At 39.6% G+C, this 15,804-nt stretch overlaps 1 protein-coding gene and 1 non-coding gene across 3 annotated transcripts; one reads left to right on the forward strand and one right to left on the reverse strand.

Moving 5' to 3' along the window:
• Positions 1 to 455: 455 nt before the first annotated feature.
• Positions 456 to 13,138, reverse strand: ice1 (KIAA0947-like (H. sapiens)). Of its 2 annotated transcripts, XM_030750893.1 has the most exons (20): positions 12,905 to 13,138; positions 12,688 to 12,746; positions 11,204 to 11,315; positions 10,970 to 11,046; positions 10,627 to 10,664; positions 10,424 to 10,506; positions 10,221 to 10,297; positions 10,059 to 10,096; positions 9,863 to 9,945; positions 9,004 to 9,040; positions 8,774 to 8,830; positions 8,581 to 8,655; positions 8,123 to 8,472; positions 5,154 to 7,688; positions 4,738 to 4,900; positions 4,285 to 4,445; positions 1,938 to 2,128; positions 1,670 to 1,770; positions 1,485 to 1,581; positions 456 to 1,143 (listed from the first exon to the last, which is right to left on the reverse strand). In XM_030750893.1, the coding sequence occupies exons 1-20, from the start codon at positions 12,992 to 12,994 to the stop codon at positions 960 to 962; spliced, it is 4,608 nt and encodes a 1,535-aa protein (XP_030606753.1). In that variant the 5' UTR covers positions 12,995 to 13,138; the 3' UTR covers positions 456 to 959. The 2 variants fall into 2 exon arrangements, with proteins under 2 accessions (XP_030606753.1, XP_030606754.1); XM_030750894.1 differs by lacking the exons at positions 9,863 to 9,945; positions 10,059 to 10,096; positions 10,221 to 10,297; ... (4 more) ...; positions 12,688 to 12,746; positions 12,905 to 13,138 and adding an exon at positions 9,130 to 9,702.
• A 735-nt stretch (positions 13,139 to 13,873) lies between these two features.
• trnae-cuc (transfer RNA glutamic acid (anticodon CUC)) lies at positions 13,874 to 13,945 on the forward strand. The gene has a single exon. It is a non-coding gene; the product is annotated as a tRNA-Glu (tRNA).
• Positions 13,946 to 15,804: the final 1,859 nt, after the last annotated feature.

Here is a 15,804-nt window from a genome sequence, read left to right on the forward strand (position 1 = left end):
ATGATGTATGAGGTCAGAAAAACGTCCTCTTTGTATCTTCGGTTTTATGATGGATGTGACGATTTTGTGGAGAAAATAGATTTTGTTTTGAAAGGCAGCCCGGAAATGGTACCGCTTACCCTTTTCAACTTTGACACATATTAACCCCGGGTAAGATAAAACGTGATTATTGCAGTGATTTAGCTGTTTAGTAGTCTTTCGCGATTACTCTATTTTTAATGACTTCTGTCGTTTACAAATTAAACCTCAATGCTGACTTTTATTTTTTAAGTTGATGCCATTTAACATAGAAACAGTAAGTAAATCATATAGTATACGACATGCAAGAGCTTTGAAATATATAGAATACTGACAGGACCTAGGTAAAAAGAAAAAAGAATGCACCAGAAACAAACAGGATTTTGCTCAAATATGGACATTTTAATTTTAAAAAAAAAAAATTAAATAAAATCTCAAAATTTTAACTGTACAAAACATTTACTTTGGCAATCTTATTTTTCATGTATATAAACACTGATGCCACAAATGCAAACTTCAGCGAAGAAACATTAACAGCAACACCACAGCAAAACCAGAACACAACACATATACACATTTTACAGTACTTTATATATCAGATTATTATAACAGATGGATATATGTTACACCAGTACATTTGCTACAAGCTGTGGTTGATTTAAAAACTTGTCTCCATTATAATAAAATACTGAGGAAGCATCCGCTACATTTTTATAACATTTTAGAGTAGAAATGCACATAAAAAAATGAACAAAAGCAGACCTCTAAGAAATCTGCTGACCATTTTAAAACTTCAGAATTTCCAGGAGCCCCCACCCCAAAGATCACAACCCTATTTCTAACTCCTTGCGAGTCAGCCAGCTAAGTTAAAATCAACACTGATTTACTTCTCTGTCTCTAAAGACAAACTGACATGCTGGTTTCATGTGAATTTGTGCATGTCAGCTATTGACCTGTCTGCAAATAGAAGCCAGCTGGTTAATGCAGCTAGTGACAGCAGGAGGGACACTTTGAGATATTTCTCCTCTCCATCCTGCAAGGGCTTCCAGGGCCTGTTTGGGGTTGCATGGAGACAGGTCATAGATGCAGTAAATGGCTGCTAACTGCACCTCCCATGGCACACCTGCAGACACATGACATGATGTCATTAGAACTGTTACATGAAATCCTTCTATGAGACAGCCCCTTCCCTTTCAGCAGGATATCAGCATGTTTTAGTTTAAAAGTTACAGAAAATAAATACAGATAAGCAGATGTGTTTTAATATGTCTGAGAGAGATAAATATAAATCTTGCTTAAATCCACAAAAGTACTACAGATGCATGTTGATACATTAAAATGAAAACAGATGTTTACAAAAATCATGATAGGGAAAGACAGCAACTTCTTTAAAACAGAGGTTGTGTATTAGTTGCAGCCAAACTGAAACATTCTGTATTCCCTGTGGTGTGTTATATTTTCCTACTTCAGCTGGTCCATGTCTACCAAATGAATTGATGACATTGGCAATAGTGACCACTGTTGAAATACACTTCTCCTTCAGTCCCGTTTGACCGAGGCGTCCTATAATAAAAGCAAAAAGACAATGTAACGTGCAACGAATCCCTCCAGCTTATGCTTGATAACCAAATAAAAACACAAAACAACTGACCTATGAGTCGGAGTACAGTAGCGGCAGCCACATCAGAGATGGGTTGTTGTTGCTGTCTTGGCTGTGTTATCCAACTGTTCATTAGTGGCCACAACTCCTTGCTGTCAAAGAAAATGAACACATTTAACACGGACTATGTGCCTCATATAAATACTAGATCATTTCAAGAGCCACTTTTCACATGGGTGTTTCTTTGCAAGTCACTAGGAAATCAAACAAAAACAAAAAAAAAACACCATTAAGCAACAACAACAAAAAAAAGACATACCCAAGTAAATTATCATAGGTCCACTTCCACTTCTTGTTTGTACAAAGAAGGTGCAGCGCATAGACCTGTTCCCAAGCTTCGGTTCCTAGGTCCTCCCCATACCGGCTGTGTTTTATGAAGGACAAATCTGATCCTGATTTGATCTCAGACAGTGTTGTGGAGATCAGCTCGTCAATGTCACAGGGAGGACTCTGCAATGATATGGGAAGAATACGTTTTAGAGGGCATAGACCACGCACGTTAAAGAGAAGAAAGATGGGCATGGGAAAAGATTCTATTGTAAATATTTTCTAGATATAGATATGCAGGTGATAAAGGAAACACCTGAATGTCTTGATTCCTACAGTGACGGGATGGCATTTAGTAGGCATGGTTTGGGTCCACAATCCCTTTAGAGGGACGGATCACTGCATATCAATACAAGGTTGATCATTTTTACCCTATCATGAAACAGTTCTATTCTGATGGGAGTTGTCTCTTTAAATGCTCCCACCAATAGGGCATGATGGGTCACTGAATGGTTTGAGAAGTATGAAGATAATGTAAATTGTATATTATGGCCCATTATCAAATCTCAACACACTGAACAACTGCAGGACACTTTGAACTGACTTGTTACTTCAGCTAGTAAATTGGTAGTGGAAAGGTAAAGTGCTCTTCACCATCAAAAAATTCACCAAATGAATGAATGTCTTTTGGAAGTATGGTGTCAGTCACCCCATAACAGTTCCAAAGACTTGCCGAATTAATTAATATCAAGGTACACTGAAGCTCTTCTATCCCTCCTATGTTCTCGTCTGCAGAGTGTGTTTATAGACAGACACATATATACATTTTCAACCGCTCTTCTAGAACTAGTACATTTGTGAGGTCAGACACTGATGTTGGATGAGAAGGCCTGGGTCTCAGTCTCCAAGTCCATTGTAATTCATCCCAAAGATGTTCTATCGGGTCGAGGTCAGGACTCTGCGCAGGCCAGTCAAGTTCTTCCACACCAAACTCACTCATCCATGTTTTTATGGTCCCTGCTTTGTGCACGGGTGTGCAGTCATGTTGGAACAAGAAGGGGCCATCCCCAATCTGTTCCAACAAAGTTGGGAGCATGAACTTGTCCAAATTGTCTTGGTATGCTGAAGCTTTAAGAGTTCCTTTCACTGGAACTAAGGGGTCAAATCCAACTTCTGAAGAACAGCCCCCCACCATAATTCCCCCCCCCCCCCCCCCCCCCCCCCCCCCCCCCACACCAAACTTTATACTTGGCACAATGCAGTCAGACAAGTACTGTTCTCCTGGCATCTGCAAATTCCAGACTCATCCACTGGATTATCGGATGGAGAAGCGTGATTCATTACTCCAGAGAACACGTCTCCACTGCTCTAGAATCCAGTGGCAGCGTGCTTTACACCACTGCATGCAACGCTTTGCATTGCACTCTGTGATGCTTGGATGCAGCTGCCTCAGGATCCACTGGCCCTGGTCTGTGATTTCATGAAATCACCATTTCCAATCACTTCCACTTTATTATACCACTAGCAGTTGTGGAATATTTATTGTGAGGAAATTTTGTGACTTGTTGCACAGGTGGCATCCTACCACAGTACCACACTGGAATTAACTGAACTCCTGAGAGTGACCCATTCTTCAACAAATGCTTGTAGAAGCAGTCTGCAGGCCTAGGTGCTTGGTTTTATACACCTGTGGCTATGGAGGTAACTGGAACACCTGAATTCAGTGATTATGTGATTCATCAGACCAAGCCTCCTCCTTCCATTGCTCCGTGGTCCTGTTCTGATGCTCACATACCACTGTTGGTGCTTTCGGCAGATGACAGGATCAAAATAGGCACCCTGACTAGTCTATGCAGCCCCATATGCAAAAAACAAAACTGTAATGCACTTTATATTCTGACACCTCTCTATCAGAACCAGCATTAACTTTTTTTTGGCAATTTGAGCTACAGTAGCTCATCTGTTGGATCAGACCACACGGGCTAGCCTTTCCTCCCCACGTGCATCAATGAGCCTTGGCTGATCATGACCCTGTTGGTGTTCACCACTGTTCCTTCCTCGGACCACTTTTGATAGATACTGACCACTGCAGACCGGAACCACCCCACAAGAGCTGCAGTTTTGAAGATGCTCTGACCCAGTCGTCTAGTCATCATAACACATCAGCTTTCAGGACAAAATGTTCACTTGCTCCCTAATATAGCCCGCCAACTAACAGGTGCCACGATGATTAAAATAACACTTTACCAATCATGGTCATAATGTTATGCTTGATCTGTGTGTGTAATACATACATACATATTGAGAGAGAGAGTAATATCTTTTAATCAAAAAAATACCTTATCCCAACCAAGAAAAGCTGAAAGGCAGCTGAGAAGCTCTTCTGGTGCTCTTAGTTTGGTGACAGTATGAATGGCCTGGCACAGAGAACTAGTGTGTGTAAGAACAGTGGGCCATGTTGTCATCATAAACAAAATCAGCTTAGCAGAATCTGGGAAATCTGCAGAAAGGATTAAATAAAATTAATAACAATGAGTAAAAGTAAGCTTAAGTGCAAAGTGACAATGAGTAGCATTAAGTTCTTTAACTTAAACTTAGTTCCTTCCCATTTCTATGCATCACTATGTTTTCCAGTAAAAACACCAACAAAATGAACCATCATCTATACAATATAATAAGGATCCTTTAATCTCAATAGAAGCACAATTTTTATACTTTCAGGTTAAATAAAACTGTATAGTGTAGAAAAGCTGTGTAAAGCTTTAATAAATACAGTACAACAAGCTTCTCACCTTCTAAGAGGAGGCTGTAGGCCAGGACACGAGCCTTCTCCACATCTCTCCTTTGCCTACAGATGGCTGTGTAGACTCTGCAGAGGGCCTGCATATAGTTACTGCTCAGGTCCATTTTTCCAGCTTTCAGTGTGTTCAGGATGGCCACAATCATGTCATCTGCCTAAAGAGTAAACCAGAGAGACAACAGAAACATGTCAAATTACACACAAATCAACACTAACAATTCTTACTAGTCAAAGACATGTGCCTGTATATTTTTGAAAAGAGGCAGATCTGAACTGCTTGCTTGATTTCACTGACATGAAACTACCTTCATGTTGATATGTGGCAACAATGTGCAAATGGGAATGACCAAATACATTTGATGACATCATCCTACTAGAAACGTAAGAACAATAAAGAAGTATACTAACTGAGCTGCTCTGGCAAACTTCAGAGATGACCTCCTTCTCCTCATCTCTTAAGACAGGCTTTTTGGGCAGGTTCCCAACATACAGATGACTCCGGATCACAGGCAGCAGGTCAAAGCACTGGTTTTCAATTTTTCTTAAAGAGTTAAGTATAAGATTTTGCTCTGGATGTTCTACAGATTTCATGGATGAAGAGGCTGCCTCAGCTTTGTGCTGGTCCAGTCTTGGAGAATGTGCTGACTGGGTGTCATCGCCATTGTTTGAAGAGGAGGAAGGCACCTGCGTGCGAGTGACACCAGCAGAGCTGCTCTCAAGCCTGAGACATTTGTTTTTAGGCTGCGGCATACTGACAGCAGGCCTTTTTTCTCCCCTCATTTCAGTCTTTGTGAATGCTGTCGAAGTGGAGTTTATAGTTTTAAAGCTAGACTTCTGACTGTTGGTTGTAGGCAATGTTCTACTCTCTGATGAGCAAATGCTGAGATTAACATTGCCTCTAAGAATGCTCAGTGTCCGAGCTCGGGCGGAGAGCTCTGGATACATGGTATCGAGAATCCTCATGGAATTTTCCTGAGATGGCGTGGTAGATGATGATGGAGAACTCATTGCTGTCAAGGGCAGGCGACCAGGGACTGGCACAGCATGTTTAGGAGTGGCAGAGCCAAACTGAAGGGGTGATGAGGGGACTCCATTTGGGCTGTTTGTGGATAAAGCACTCAGCTGATGACTGTTTGGTGTTCTGCTGGCCCGGGCAGGAGAAGTAGGTGAATCGATTCCGTCCATGGGTGAAGGAAATAAAAGTTTCCCGATAGCCTGCCTTGGGTTGATTGAGCTGTTCGCCTTTGGAGGTGTCTTCAGAGGGGTCAGGAGACGAGGAAGTGGAGGACCCATTTCACTGCGAACATTGCTTATACACTCTTGAGTTTGAGCAACAGTTGAACTTTCTCCTGATGTAGTTTTTTCCTCTCTTATCAGATTTTCAGGCACTTTTGCATGCAATGTCAAAAATGTATCTTGTCCTTCTGTGGCAGCTGGATTTTGAATTAATGGAGTAATACCACCTCCATCAATTTTGTCCTGAGGAAGGTCTTCAAGAACAGCAGTTTTGTTACCTTGTTCCTCTAAACTGAAAGGAGGAGTTTGTATGTTTGTTGAAATGTTTTTTGTGTGAAAATCAGCATCTGACATTTCTGGGTTTGGCTGAGTTTCCATGAACTGCAGCTTTGTAGCAGAAATAAGACATGACGGACTCAGCAGCCTGTTTTCTTTTGAAGATTTACAGTTTACTGTATTTGTCTCTGGGGTGTCAGGCATGGTCTCCGATGGCGTAGTACTACCTGTGTGCCTTTTGTGCTGAGCAAGGTCTTCAACAGTAGCTTTTTCTATGTCTCTTTCTTCCTCTAAATTTGGACAAAGAGTTAGTGTGTTTGTTGAGATGAGGTCTATATTAACGCTGTGATTCAATTTTCCTGGATTTGGTTGAGTTTCCGAAGCTTGCAGCTTTACAGCGGGTAAAAGACATGAAGGACTCACCCGCCGGTAAAGAGAATTTTCTTTCAAAGATTCACTCTTTACAGTATCCATTTCTTGGGAGTTGGTCACTGTGTCTATGCCACCATCCTTTTTTGAAGCAGGTTCAACATTTGCTTGACCACATTCCTGAACATCAGTGGACTGGTTGTTTTCCTTCTTTAACAGTGGAGACTGAGGAGGTGGAGGTATATTATCACAGTTTGATGATGCAGGCAAAGCTGTTACATCATCTTCCCGAGTTCCCTGTGCAATCCCATCTTCCGTCCCAAGACGTTTGAGGCTTTCATCAATTTTCAGTTTCTCTTCAAGATTTTCATTAAAGACACTACTGACGCCGTCACTGCTGCCTGATGATCTTAGAGCGTGTTCAGGGATATCTGAGTCCTTGCAGACAGACTCTGTACTCTCTTGAGGTTTAAATGAATCCTGAGTATTTTTTTCAATTTCTGAACCATTTTCTGTAGTTGCAACCATGTTTCCTTCCATACAGTCACTTACTCTTGGTGACTCACTACCATCAGGAGTAACTGTTTTGGTACTGTTAATGTCACTAGGGCTTATGTCGACATCCATGCTTGTTATAGTCTCCGGCTCATCTTCTCTGTCAGTTACAGTCTCTATGAATCCTGTAAAGTTTGATGTGGAAAAAGACGATGAAGATAATGGCGATAACTGTGCACATGATGGCTCCTGCTCAATCAGCCTGTTGTTTTGAGGATGAACTTCTCTTGTATCTGTAATGATTTTGCCATTAATTTCAGAAACGCCACTAAACCTGGTTTGTTCAAAGTCTTTTTCATTGGAAAGTTCTCCATCTCCCTGGGTTATGACCACTGGCAAGGCTGCATTCTCTTCTGTCTGAAGTGCAGAAGATTTTGCATTGGTTTGGTTTGATGATGATGTAATGTCTAAGGGCAGTTCTTCTTTAAGAGTAGGGGCATCATCAGAGGGTTTATGATGAGTTTCATTTTCTCCATCATCCATCTTTATGGACTCCATCTCTGTGTCCTGAAAGAAATAAAAAAAGCAAGACTGTAATTTCTAAAATAATATGCTCATCATGACCTGAGAATGAGGTTTAAAAATATATTTGAATATATTTGAAGGGTATTCAAATGTAAATAGTTAATCATATTTGGAAAATTCATACTCAGAGGTTTTATCAATTGAATATATGCAAACACTAAAGCTTTGAAAACTCTGACAAAGCCAGCAGGGACTTCAAATAGCGCCTGACCAAACACACATTTCTCAAAGCAATGGTCAGATTAGATCAATGACTTTCCTCTAAAGTGTTTCTTTAAATTACTGCTGTATAAGAATACTGTATAACTTGTGCTCCCTTAATATTAAAACCAGAAACAGAGAAAGCAGCACATCATTCAACAGAGACAACAACAAACACCAAAAGCCATCCACATTAAATATAACCAAATTCTCACCAAATCTGGAAGCGGTGAAATACTGGGAGGCATGGGTTTAAACAATCTGATGATTTCTTCAAGAGTCAGTATGTCCATGTCAGTAGATGACTCATCAGCTTCGTATTCCTTAGGTGATCGCTTGCCCTTTTTGGGCGTGCCTGTTTGTTTCCTTTCACTAGAGCACTTAAAAGATGCTTTGTGCTTGATGACATCCTGTGCACAAGGAGACAGTTTTAACTGAGTATGAGTTGCTTTCGCTGGTATGCAGAGACTGTGGGATTCACTGGTCTTCTGAGAAGCAAATGGGGACATTTTACTCAGATGAGAGCGCGGTGGGGTTTGTGGAGAGGAAGGAGGAACTCTTGACTCTGAAATTAAAATAATAAAAGAGAAGACATTGTGCATGTAGTAGTGTAAAATTATTAAATAAAAGTAAAACAAACTGCAAAAACTGCATATGTTGTTAATAACAATACCGGGAAAGTGCAACTGGTTTACAGACTCCTGCTCTACGCATGCCCACAAGTTCTGTAGTAACCTCCGGAACTTTTCTGCAACACACACCAAAACATTCATACAGTTATAATGTAACACTAAGTCAGCTTCAGGGGTTAGTGTATGCGCATGGCTTATCAAATGAATTCCTAAAATGTGTAAACAACTACATACCTTTGTCAATTTTAGCTTCTGCAGGTGCACTTGCTTGAGTCGTTGTGCTCCTGTGCTCTTGTTGAGAGATGATTCAGATATTGTTTAAATTAAAATTATATTTAAGTCAGGAAATAGATGCAGTTCAAATTAAACAGCCAATATTATTGTTTCCCCTTATAGTGAGAAAAAAAAAAAAACACATTAAAATGTTGTAAAGTTTTCATTGTAAAGTTAAAGTTTCTTTTTACCTTTATTCCTTTCCCTTTCCAGTTTCATCAGTCTCACCTACAAAACAGAATTGAAATTATACACAGATAAAGGTCAGTGCCCTATTCCAGGAGACAGGTTTAACTGGCAACTCTGAAATCATTTACCCCGAGATGAGGGAAACATCAGGTTTTCGGTTCCAGAAAGAGTTAACCAGGGTAACCGACTGTGAACTTAACCTGCTGCTGGCAGGTTTTCTTCAAACTCTGAGTTTCTCTCTGACTCCTCCTTTCCTGCTGCACTTGAACCAGCTGACTGACACTCATGACACTCATTCATAAAGTCGCTGTCAAAACTCACAGCAGAGCAAATTCATGTGCATAAGTTTATGTTTTTACAAACAGTGAAATCCCAGTTAGATGTTAGTTTGCATAGTTTGTATTTCATACAGCGGGTTTACAATCGCTTAGTAGTCCATAATATAAGGATGGAGATGGTGATTACGTCACGGATTTATTATCAGCTCGGAATAAAAATCTATAGTCTCCACCTTTCAAACTCTGGACAGTAATGCAGCTGCACTATCCACTCTGTGTCTATTGCTATGTGGGTGACTCATATCACAGGTCCGTCAGTAAACTGTGTCTGATCTGTTCCTCCAGGTTTTTATCTTCAGGTTCTGTCACCTATAGTTGTCCCCTGTCAGGTGACAGCTGGATAATTAGATTTCAAAATCACATGTAAAAAAAATTATATATATATATATAAAAAAATAAAAAACCTTGAATTGGATAAGTGGAACTAAAAACTCAAGAGTTTCTTGAACCTGTTTCCTGGACTAGGTCTGTCATATTGGAAAATATTTTTACCCAGTTCCTTTTATAAAGGACTTTACTGCACCTGCAGATCATGAATATTTCTCTCTAGTAGGGTCTTCTCTTTGGTCAGTTGGGATATTTGATGCTTCTGTTGACAAACTGAGTCTGAAAGGAGATCAATACAATCGCAGCTTAACCAGCAAACACTCATATAAACAAAGATTCAAGACTTATTAATAGTAACAAAATATTGCATAAAATCTATTTTAAATACCAACCTTCAAAAATTCGGACTTTACTTTCAAGGCTGTCGTTTCTGTCGATGAGAAAAACAGCATGGGATTATTTTTTTTTTTTAAGCATAATTCACTTTAACAGATTTGCACACAAATAAAAAAGATGAACATCAAACTAATCATATATGTTGTGCAAATTCTTACGTGCTTGTCAACTTGGCATTTTCCTCCATCAGTTTTTCAACTTGCTCTGCTTGTGCCTGAGATTTCTGCAAAGATGCCTGAAGAAGTAACAAATTTTTGGATGGATTTTAGCAGATCTACATAAAGCTCTCATGAATACTAACCACATTTTTGTAAATTATTAAACTGAAGTCAAACATTTGGAGAGAATTCCTTTCGTTTACCTGGAATTTCAGCAAATCATCTTCCAGAACAGCCTTCTCCCTCTTTAGCTGTGCATTTTCAAGTGACTCCTTTTCTGATAAATCTAAGAATGGCAAGTTAGGACAAACCAAATCAATCATAATCACATTAAAAATATTTAGAACTGTGCAAATCTTCCCTGGTTAAAAAAAATAAAAAATTAGAGAATTCAAATACAAAGTACCTTTTACATTCTTTATCTGGTCTTCAAGCTTTTTATTCCTGAGGAAAATAGAAATGCCAGTTAGCATTTTTATAATAGCAATAATAGTAATATTATTATTAATAATTAGCACTTTTCAAAACCAGTGTTACACAGTGTTTTACAACCCCATCCAAAGCAAAACAAACAAACAAAAAAAAAACACAAGACAATTACAAACTCAAAATTAGAGAAGATTCAAAACTATTTTAAATGCTAAGAATAAATTATATGAACAATTTCCATATCAATTTAAAGCAGGCAATCGATGACCAAAACAAAGATCATTATTTGCACAATTATTATTTTTTCAACCATCACTCACTGTGCAACTGTCTTGCTGTTTTCCACCTTTAGTTTTTCCATCTCTTCAGACAGTTGTCCATAGACCTTGAGCACACCCTTTGAAAAGTAAACAAATTGTGAATAATCAGCCAAAGTCAGGAAATACTAAATTACTATCAGAACGGATTATTTGGTCTGAAAATAGTATTAGGAGTTAGATATATGATCAAAGGTACGAATATCATTTAAACAGAATAATAGATTATTAGCTTACCTTTTTTTCTTCCAGTTCTGCTTGAACTGATTCATAATCAGCCGTCTTCTTCTCCAGAGTAACCAGCTGGAGCTGAAGCTCTTCCAGCTTCTGCTGAAGCCTGATTGTGTCACTGCATATAACATATATGCATATAAGGTGTTGACAACATGGGTGTGTTAATGCAGTTGCGAGCATCAAGAAAGAGCATGTTATAGTTTTTGTCCGCTAATTCACAGAAAGCAACAATGTCCTGACAGTGAATGGATATTGTTCATGAAAGCTTACTTTTCAAAAAGGTTCATAAAACTATTAATATACATTCACACATATCAAGGTACCTAAATGAGAAGCTTATCATCTTGATTATCTGAGTAACACTGCAATATGGAGTTTTACTTAAACTTTAATTTACTTAGACTTTAGTATGTCTGTGTAGATTCTCAGTTATCCAGGTCATAGTAGTCTCTGGAGCTTGAAAAAGGCGACTGGACTTCTTTTTGTTTCTTGAAGACGTTTCACCTCTCATCCGAAAGGCTTCTTCAGTTCTCAACCAAATGGTGGAGAGACCCAGGTATTTAAACCCCTGTGGGCGTAGTCCCCTGGAGGTGGTTATGACCCTCTATTGATCATGTGCTTGAACACAGACTTTAGACTTAGACTTAGACTTTAGTGGTCACCACAGTGGATCAACTGCTTCCAGCTCACCTTATTCCTAGCATCGTCCTGTGTTACACCTATCCTCTGCATGTCCTCCTTCACTACATCTCTGAACCTTCTCTGTGGTCTTCCTCTTTTCCTCCTGCCTGGCAGCTCCATATTCAACATCCTTTGTCCAGTATATCCCCCTATCAATCCTCTGCACATGTCCAAACAGCTCAACCTGAGCTGGCCCTCTGATGTACTCCTTTCTAATCTTGTCCATTCTGGCCACTCCAAATGAAATAATAGCATCTTCAACTCTGTCCCCTCCACCTCAGCCTCCTGTCTTTTTGTCAGTGCCCCATCTCCAAACCACACATCATAGCAGGTCTCACTACCATCAGTAAACCTTCCCTTTCACTCCTGCTGCTATCCTTTTGTCATAAATCACCTGACACTCGACTCCACCCACTCCAGCCTCCCTGCACTCCTTTCTTCACCGCTCTTGCGCACTGTTCGTTTTGGATGCCTGACCCCAGGTATTTAAACTCGTCAATCTCTGCTCCTTGCAGCTTTACTGTTATACCGGTCTCCCTCTCATTCCCATACATGTATCTGCACTCACTTTCATTCCTCTTCTCTTCAGACTATATTTACAAACAAATAACGGTTAAAATTGTAAAACTTCTGTTAATGCATCAGGTAAATTTTTAATCTCTTGAGAACATAAGTTCCATTAGAAAGCACACACTGAGAAACTTTAGAAAAATTGCCGCTTGGTCTCAAAGCAAAACGAAACAAAACACGGCAGCTTTGCTTGTATGGAATATTGCATCCACGACTGATGGTGCGTTAATACTCACTCTGAAACCGTTATCTTCCGTTTCAGTGTCAAGAATGACGACACATATTCTCCCAGACTCTGGAGAACAAAACAAACAGGAGAAGTCACAGTTACTAACACGCTAACTTAACAATATAAAAACACATGAAATCGCCCAGTAGTGTTTACGTTCAGTGTCAAAAAGACGAAGCCGATCATTTTAAATGGTTTCTATGTGACAAAAAAAGATCACCGACCTGCTGTAAGACAGAGCAGTTTTGACAGCTTCCAGTCGTCGCGTCCGCGGCGATTGCTAACGCTTTGGACTGATTCTCTCCTGGCATCATAGTAAGACAAATCCCACCAAAACCCACGCAGCAGTTACGTTTTATTCTGAAAACGCGAAACCTTCATGTCTTAATGTCACAAACTCCACAAAGGGTCGTCTGCGTTCAAAACAACTTCACATTTTCGCGTCTCCCACGTTGAGCAAGGACCCAAACCTAAGGACCCCGTAGAGGTAGCTTTGTGAAATGCCTACTGTTCTAAAATAGAAGATTTCTCACTAAGTTGCAAGCATATTCATATTAATGTATGCATTCACTTGAACATGGGAAAGATGTATGATTAAAAGTAAAATTAATTTTCTAGCTAATTACTATGATGCCTGGTGTCTTTCCCGGTTTTTTTTCTTCAGGCACATCATTGTGGGGTTTTTCCAATGTAAATACACATTCGTTAGCGTCAGTATCCTGAATGAACGGGGTCACGTAACCTTTTCCTCTAGTTTTAACAGTGTAATGTTGTGATAGTGTTAGCTAAGATTTCCGAAACACAAAATTAGTATGAAGCAAACTCAAAATGAACAAAACATTTTGACATCTGCTGGACAACAATTCTACGTATTTGTTTGTATGGTTAAATTTGGGCTCATGCAAAGACAGATTCTTGGTATAATATATAGCTAAACATTCATTTAGATTATCTTTTTTTCGACAAGACTAATCCATTAAATATATATAGTTCACAACCTGCCAAATGCATGCGGTTTTCGAAAAAAGCGCCACTTCACCACTTCATGATATAATGTGCCTGAGTAGTTGTAGTGGATGCGTTTAGGGTGTAAGCACTGGAGTTGTAATTATAATTAAATATCCAACATTGTGCCCAAAACACCATTTCATCTGCAACTATTTTATGATCTGTGATGACTACCTAGGTACCACTCCCTGGTGGTCTAGTGGTTAGGATTCGGCGCTCTCACCGCCGCGGCTCGGGTTCGATTCCCGGTCAGGGAACACAAATTATTTTTTTCTTCTTACCCAAAACTGCTGGATCACATTAACTATCTACCATAGGATATTTCTCAAGCATTTCACGAAAGTTTTCCAATTCCTTTCTCTGTTCTTTTTAGCCAAGGAAAGGGCTTTTCTTGGTGGAGGAAAATCTGAAACGTTACCTCCATCTAAATGTTCCGGGCTGCACGCTACCATCTTTATTTTACAGCACAGTGAAGTCATCTGTGGTCTCTTTATAGACACAGGGAGGGATCAAAATTTCAAAAGAAGGGACACGCTTGCAGTAACATGCAAGTGTGGCTGGGCTGGCTACCAATTTAAAGCACAGAGAAGCTGGGATTTACAACACTCAGAGACGTGGCTCTATTCTCCACAGAGGTCGCTGTCATTCTACGATATCACATAATAGTTTGCTTCAAAAATGTCTTATACAGAACATTTAATATCACATTAAAATGTTGATTGAAACCCAAAACCGGTTTAGTGACACACTACTTTGCACTGTACATCATCCATCCATTTTCTTCCACTTATCCTTTTCAGGGTCGCGGGGGGCTGGAGCGTATCCCAGCTGAGAGGCAGGGTACACCCTGGACAGGCCGCCAGTCTGTCGCAGGGCCAACACAGACAGACAGCCAACCATTGACACCTATGGGTAATATATATATATATATGTGTTAACTGCATGTCTTCAGACTGCGGGAGGAAACCGGAGTCCCCACGCAAACACCGGTAGAACATGCAAAAAGTCCCGGCTAGATGGTGGATTCGAACCCACGACCTTCTTGCTGTGAGTGTTTATATATATATATATATATATATTATATATATATATATATATATATATATATATATATATATATTAATTATATTATTTTGATTATTATTATTAATAGTAGGTAGCAAACATAGTCAGCAGAGGGTGCTATTGTACTGGTAAAAGTTGTCATCGCTGCCCCCCCCCCCCCCCCCCCCCCCCCCCCCCCCGCACACACACACACACACAGACACACACGCACACTGCAGCATTACTTTACTTAAGTATCATGATTTGAACTTTCATGAATATCCTAAACTGTAATTCCATATTTAATTTAGAATATTTACCTTATGTTGTTATTTGTTATATATATATACACACACACACACACACACACACACACACACACACACACACACACACACACACACACACACACACACACACACACAGATGTATATATTTGTATCTTACCCCATACTTGGACCTGAGGACATAATGCCACTACATGCAAATGTGATGCATATTACAATAAAGATCCTTGAATATGAATTTCATAATAAGAAATAAATGAAGCATTCTAGCTGGTGTTCTCCATGGCCTCCTTAATACTGCAGTGGCAGTTGTTTCAAACCCAGTAAGTAAGACATCTAAAGATACCGCTGTCGGTGCATCATGATGTAAAGATAATAACCCTCTACCTGAACCTTCTGAGTGTTGCCTCAAGGCAAAGGAGCCAGTGCTCTTCAAACAGATGCAATCAAACAGAGACAGTGGAAAGGAGAGTGTTGGGAAAGCTTACTCTCTTCCTGACTGTCTTTGACATATAATCTTGTCTGTTATCTGACATGAGTGAGTAACAATTTGGATGTTTCCAAGTTTGTCTCAATCAGCCATTGTTTAAATCCACAGGAAGCTGTGTGAACACTATCTTTGTATAAACAAAACTGCTCCATCCTTTTTTCTTGTGAGGTTGGATTTTGTTCTATTTTTTTAGTTGCTGTGGTTGGTGTAAATGGAAATACATTTGCTAACAAGTGATAGTTAAACAATGTTCCACCAAAGCAATAAATGTCTTTGGTAACCTAATTACTATGTT

Source organism: Archocentrus centrarchus, chromosome 16, assembly GCF_007364275.1.
Source record: "Archocentrus centrarchus isolate MPI-CPG fArcCen1 chromosome 16, fArcCen1, whole genome shotgun sequence".
NCBI lineage: Eukaryota > Metazoa > Chordata > Actinopteri > Cichliformes > Cichlidae > Archocentrus > Archocentrus centrarchus.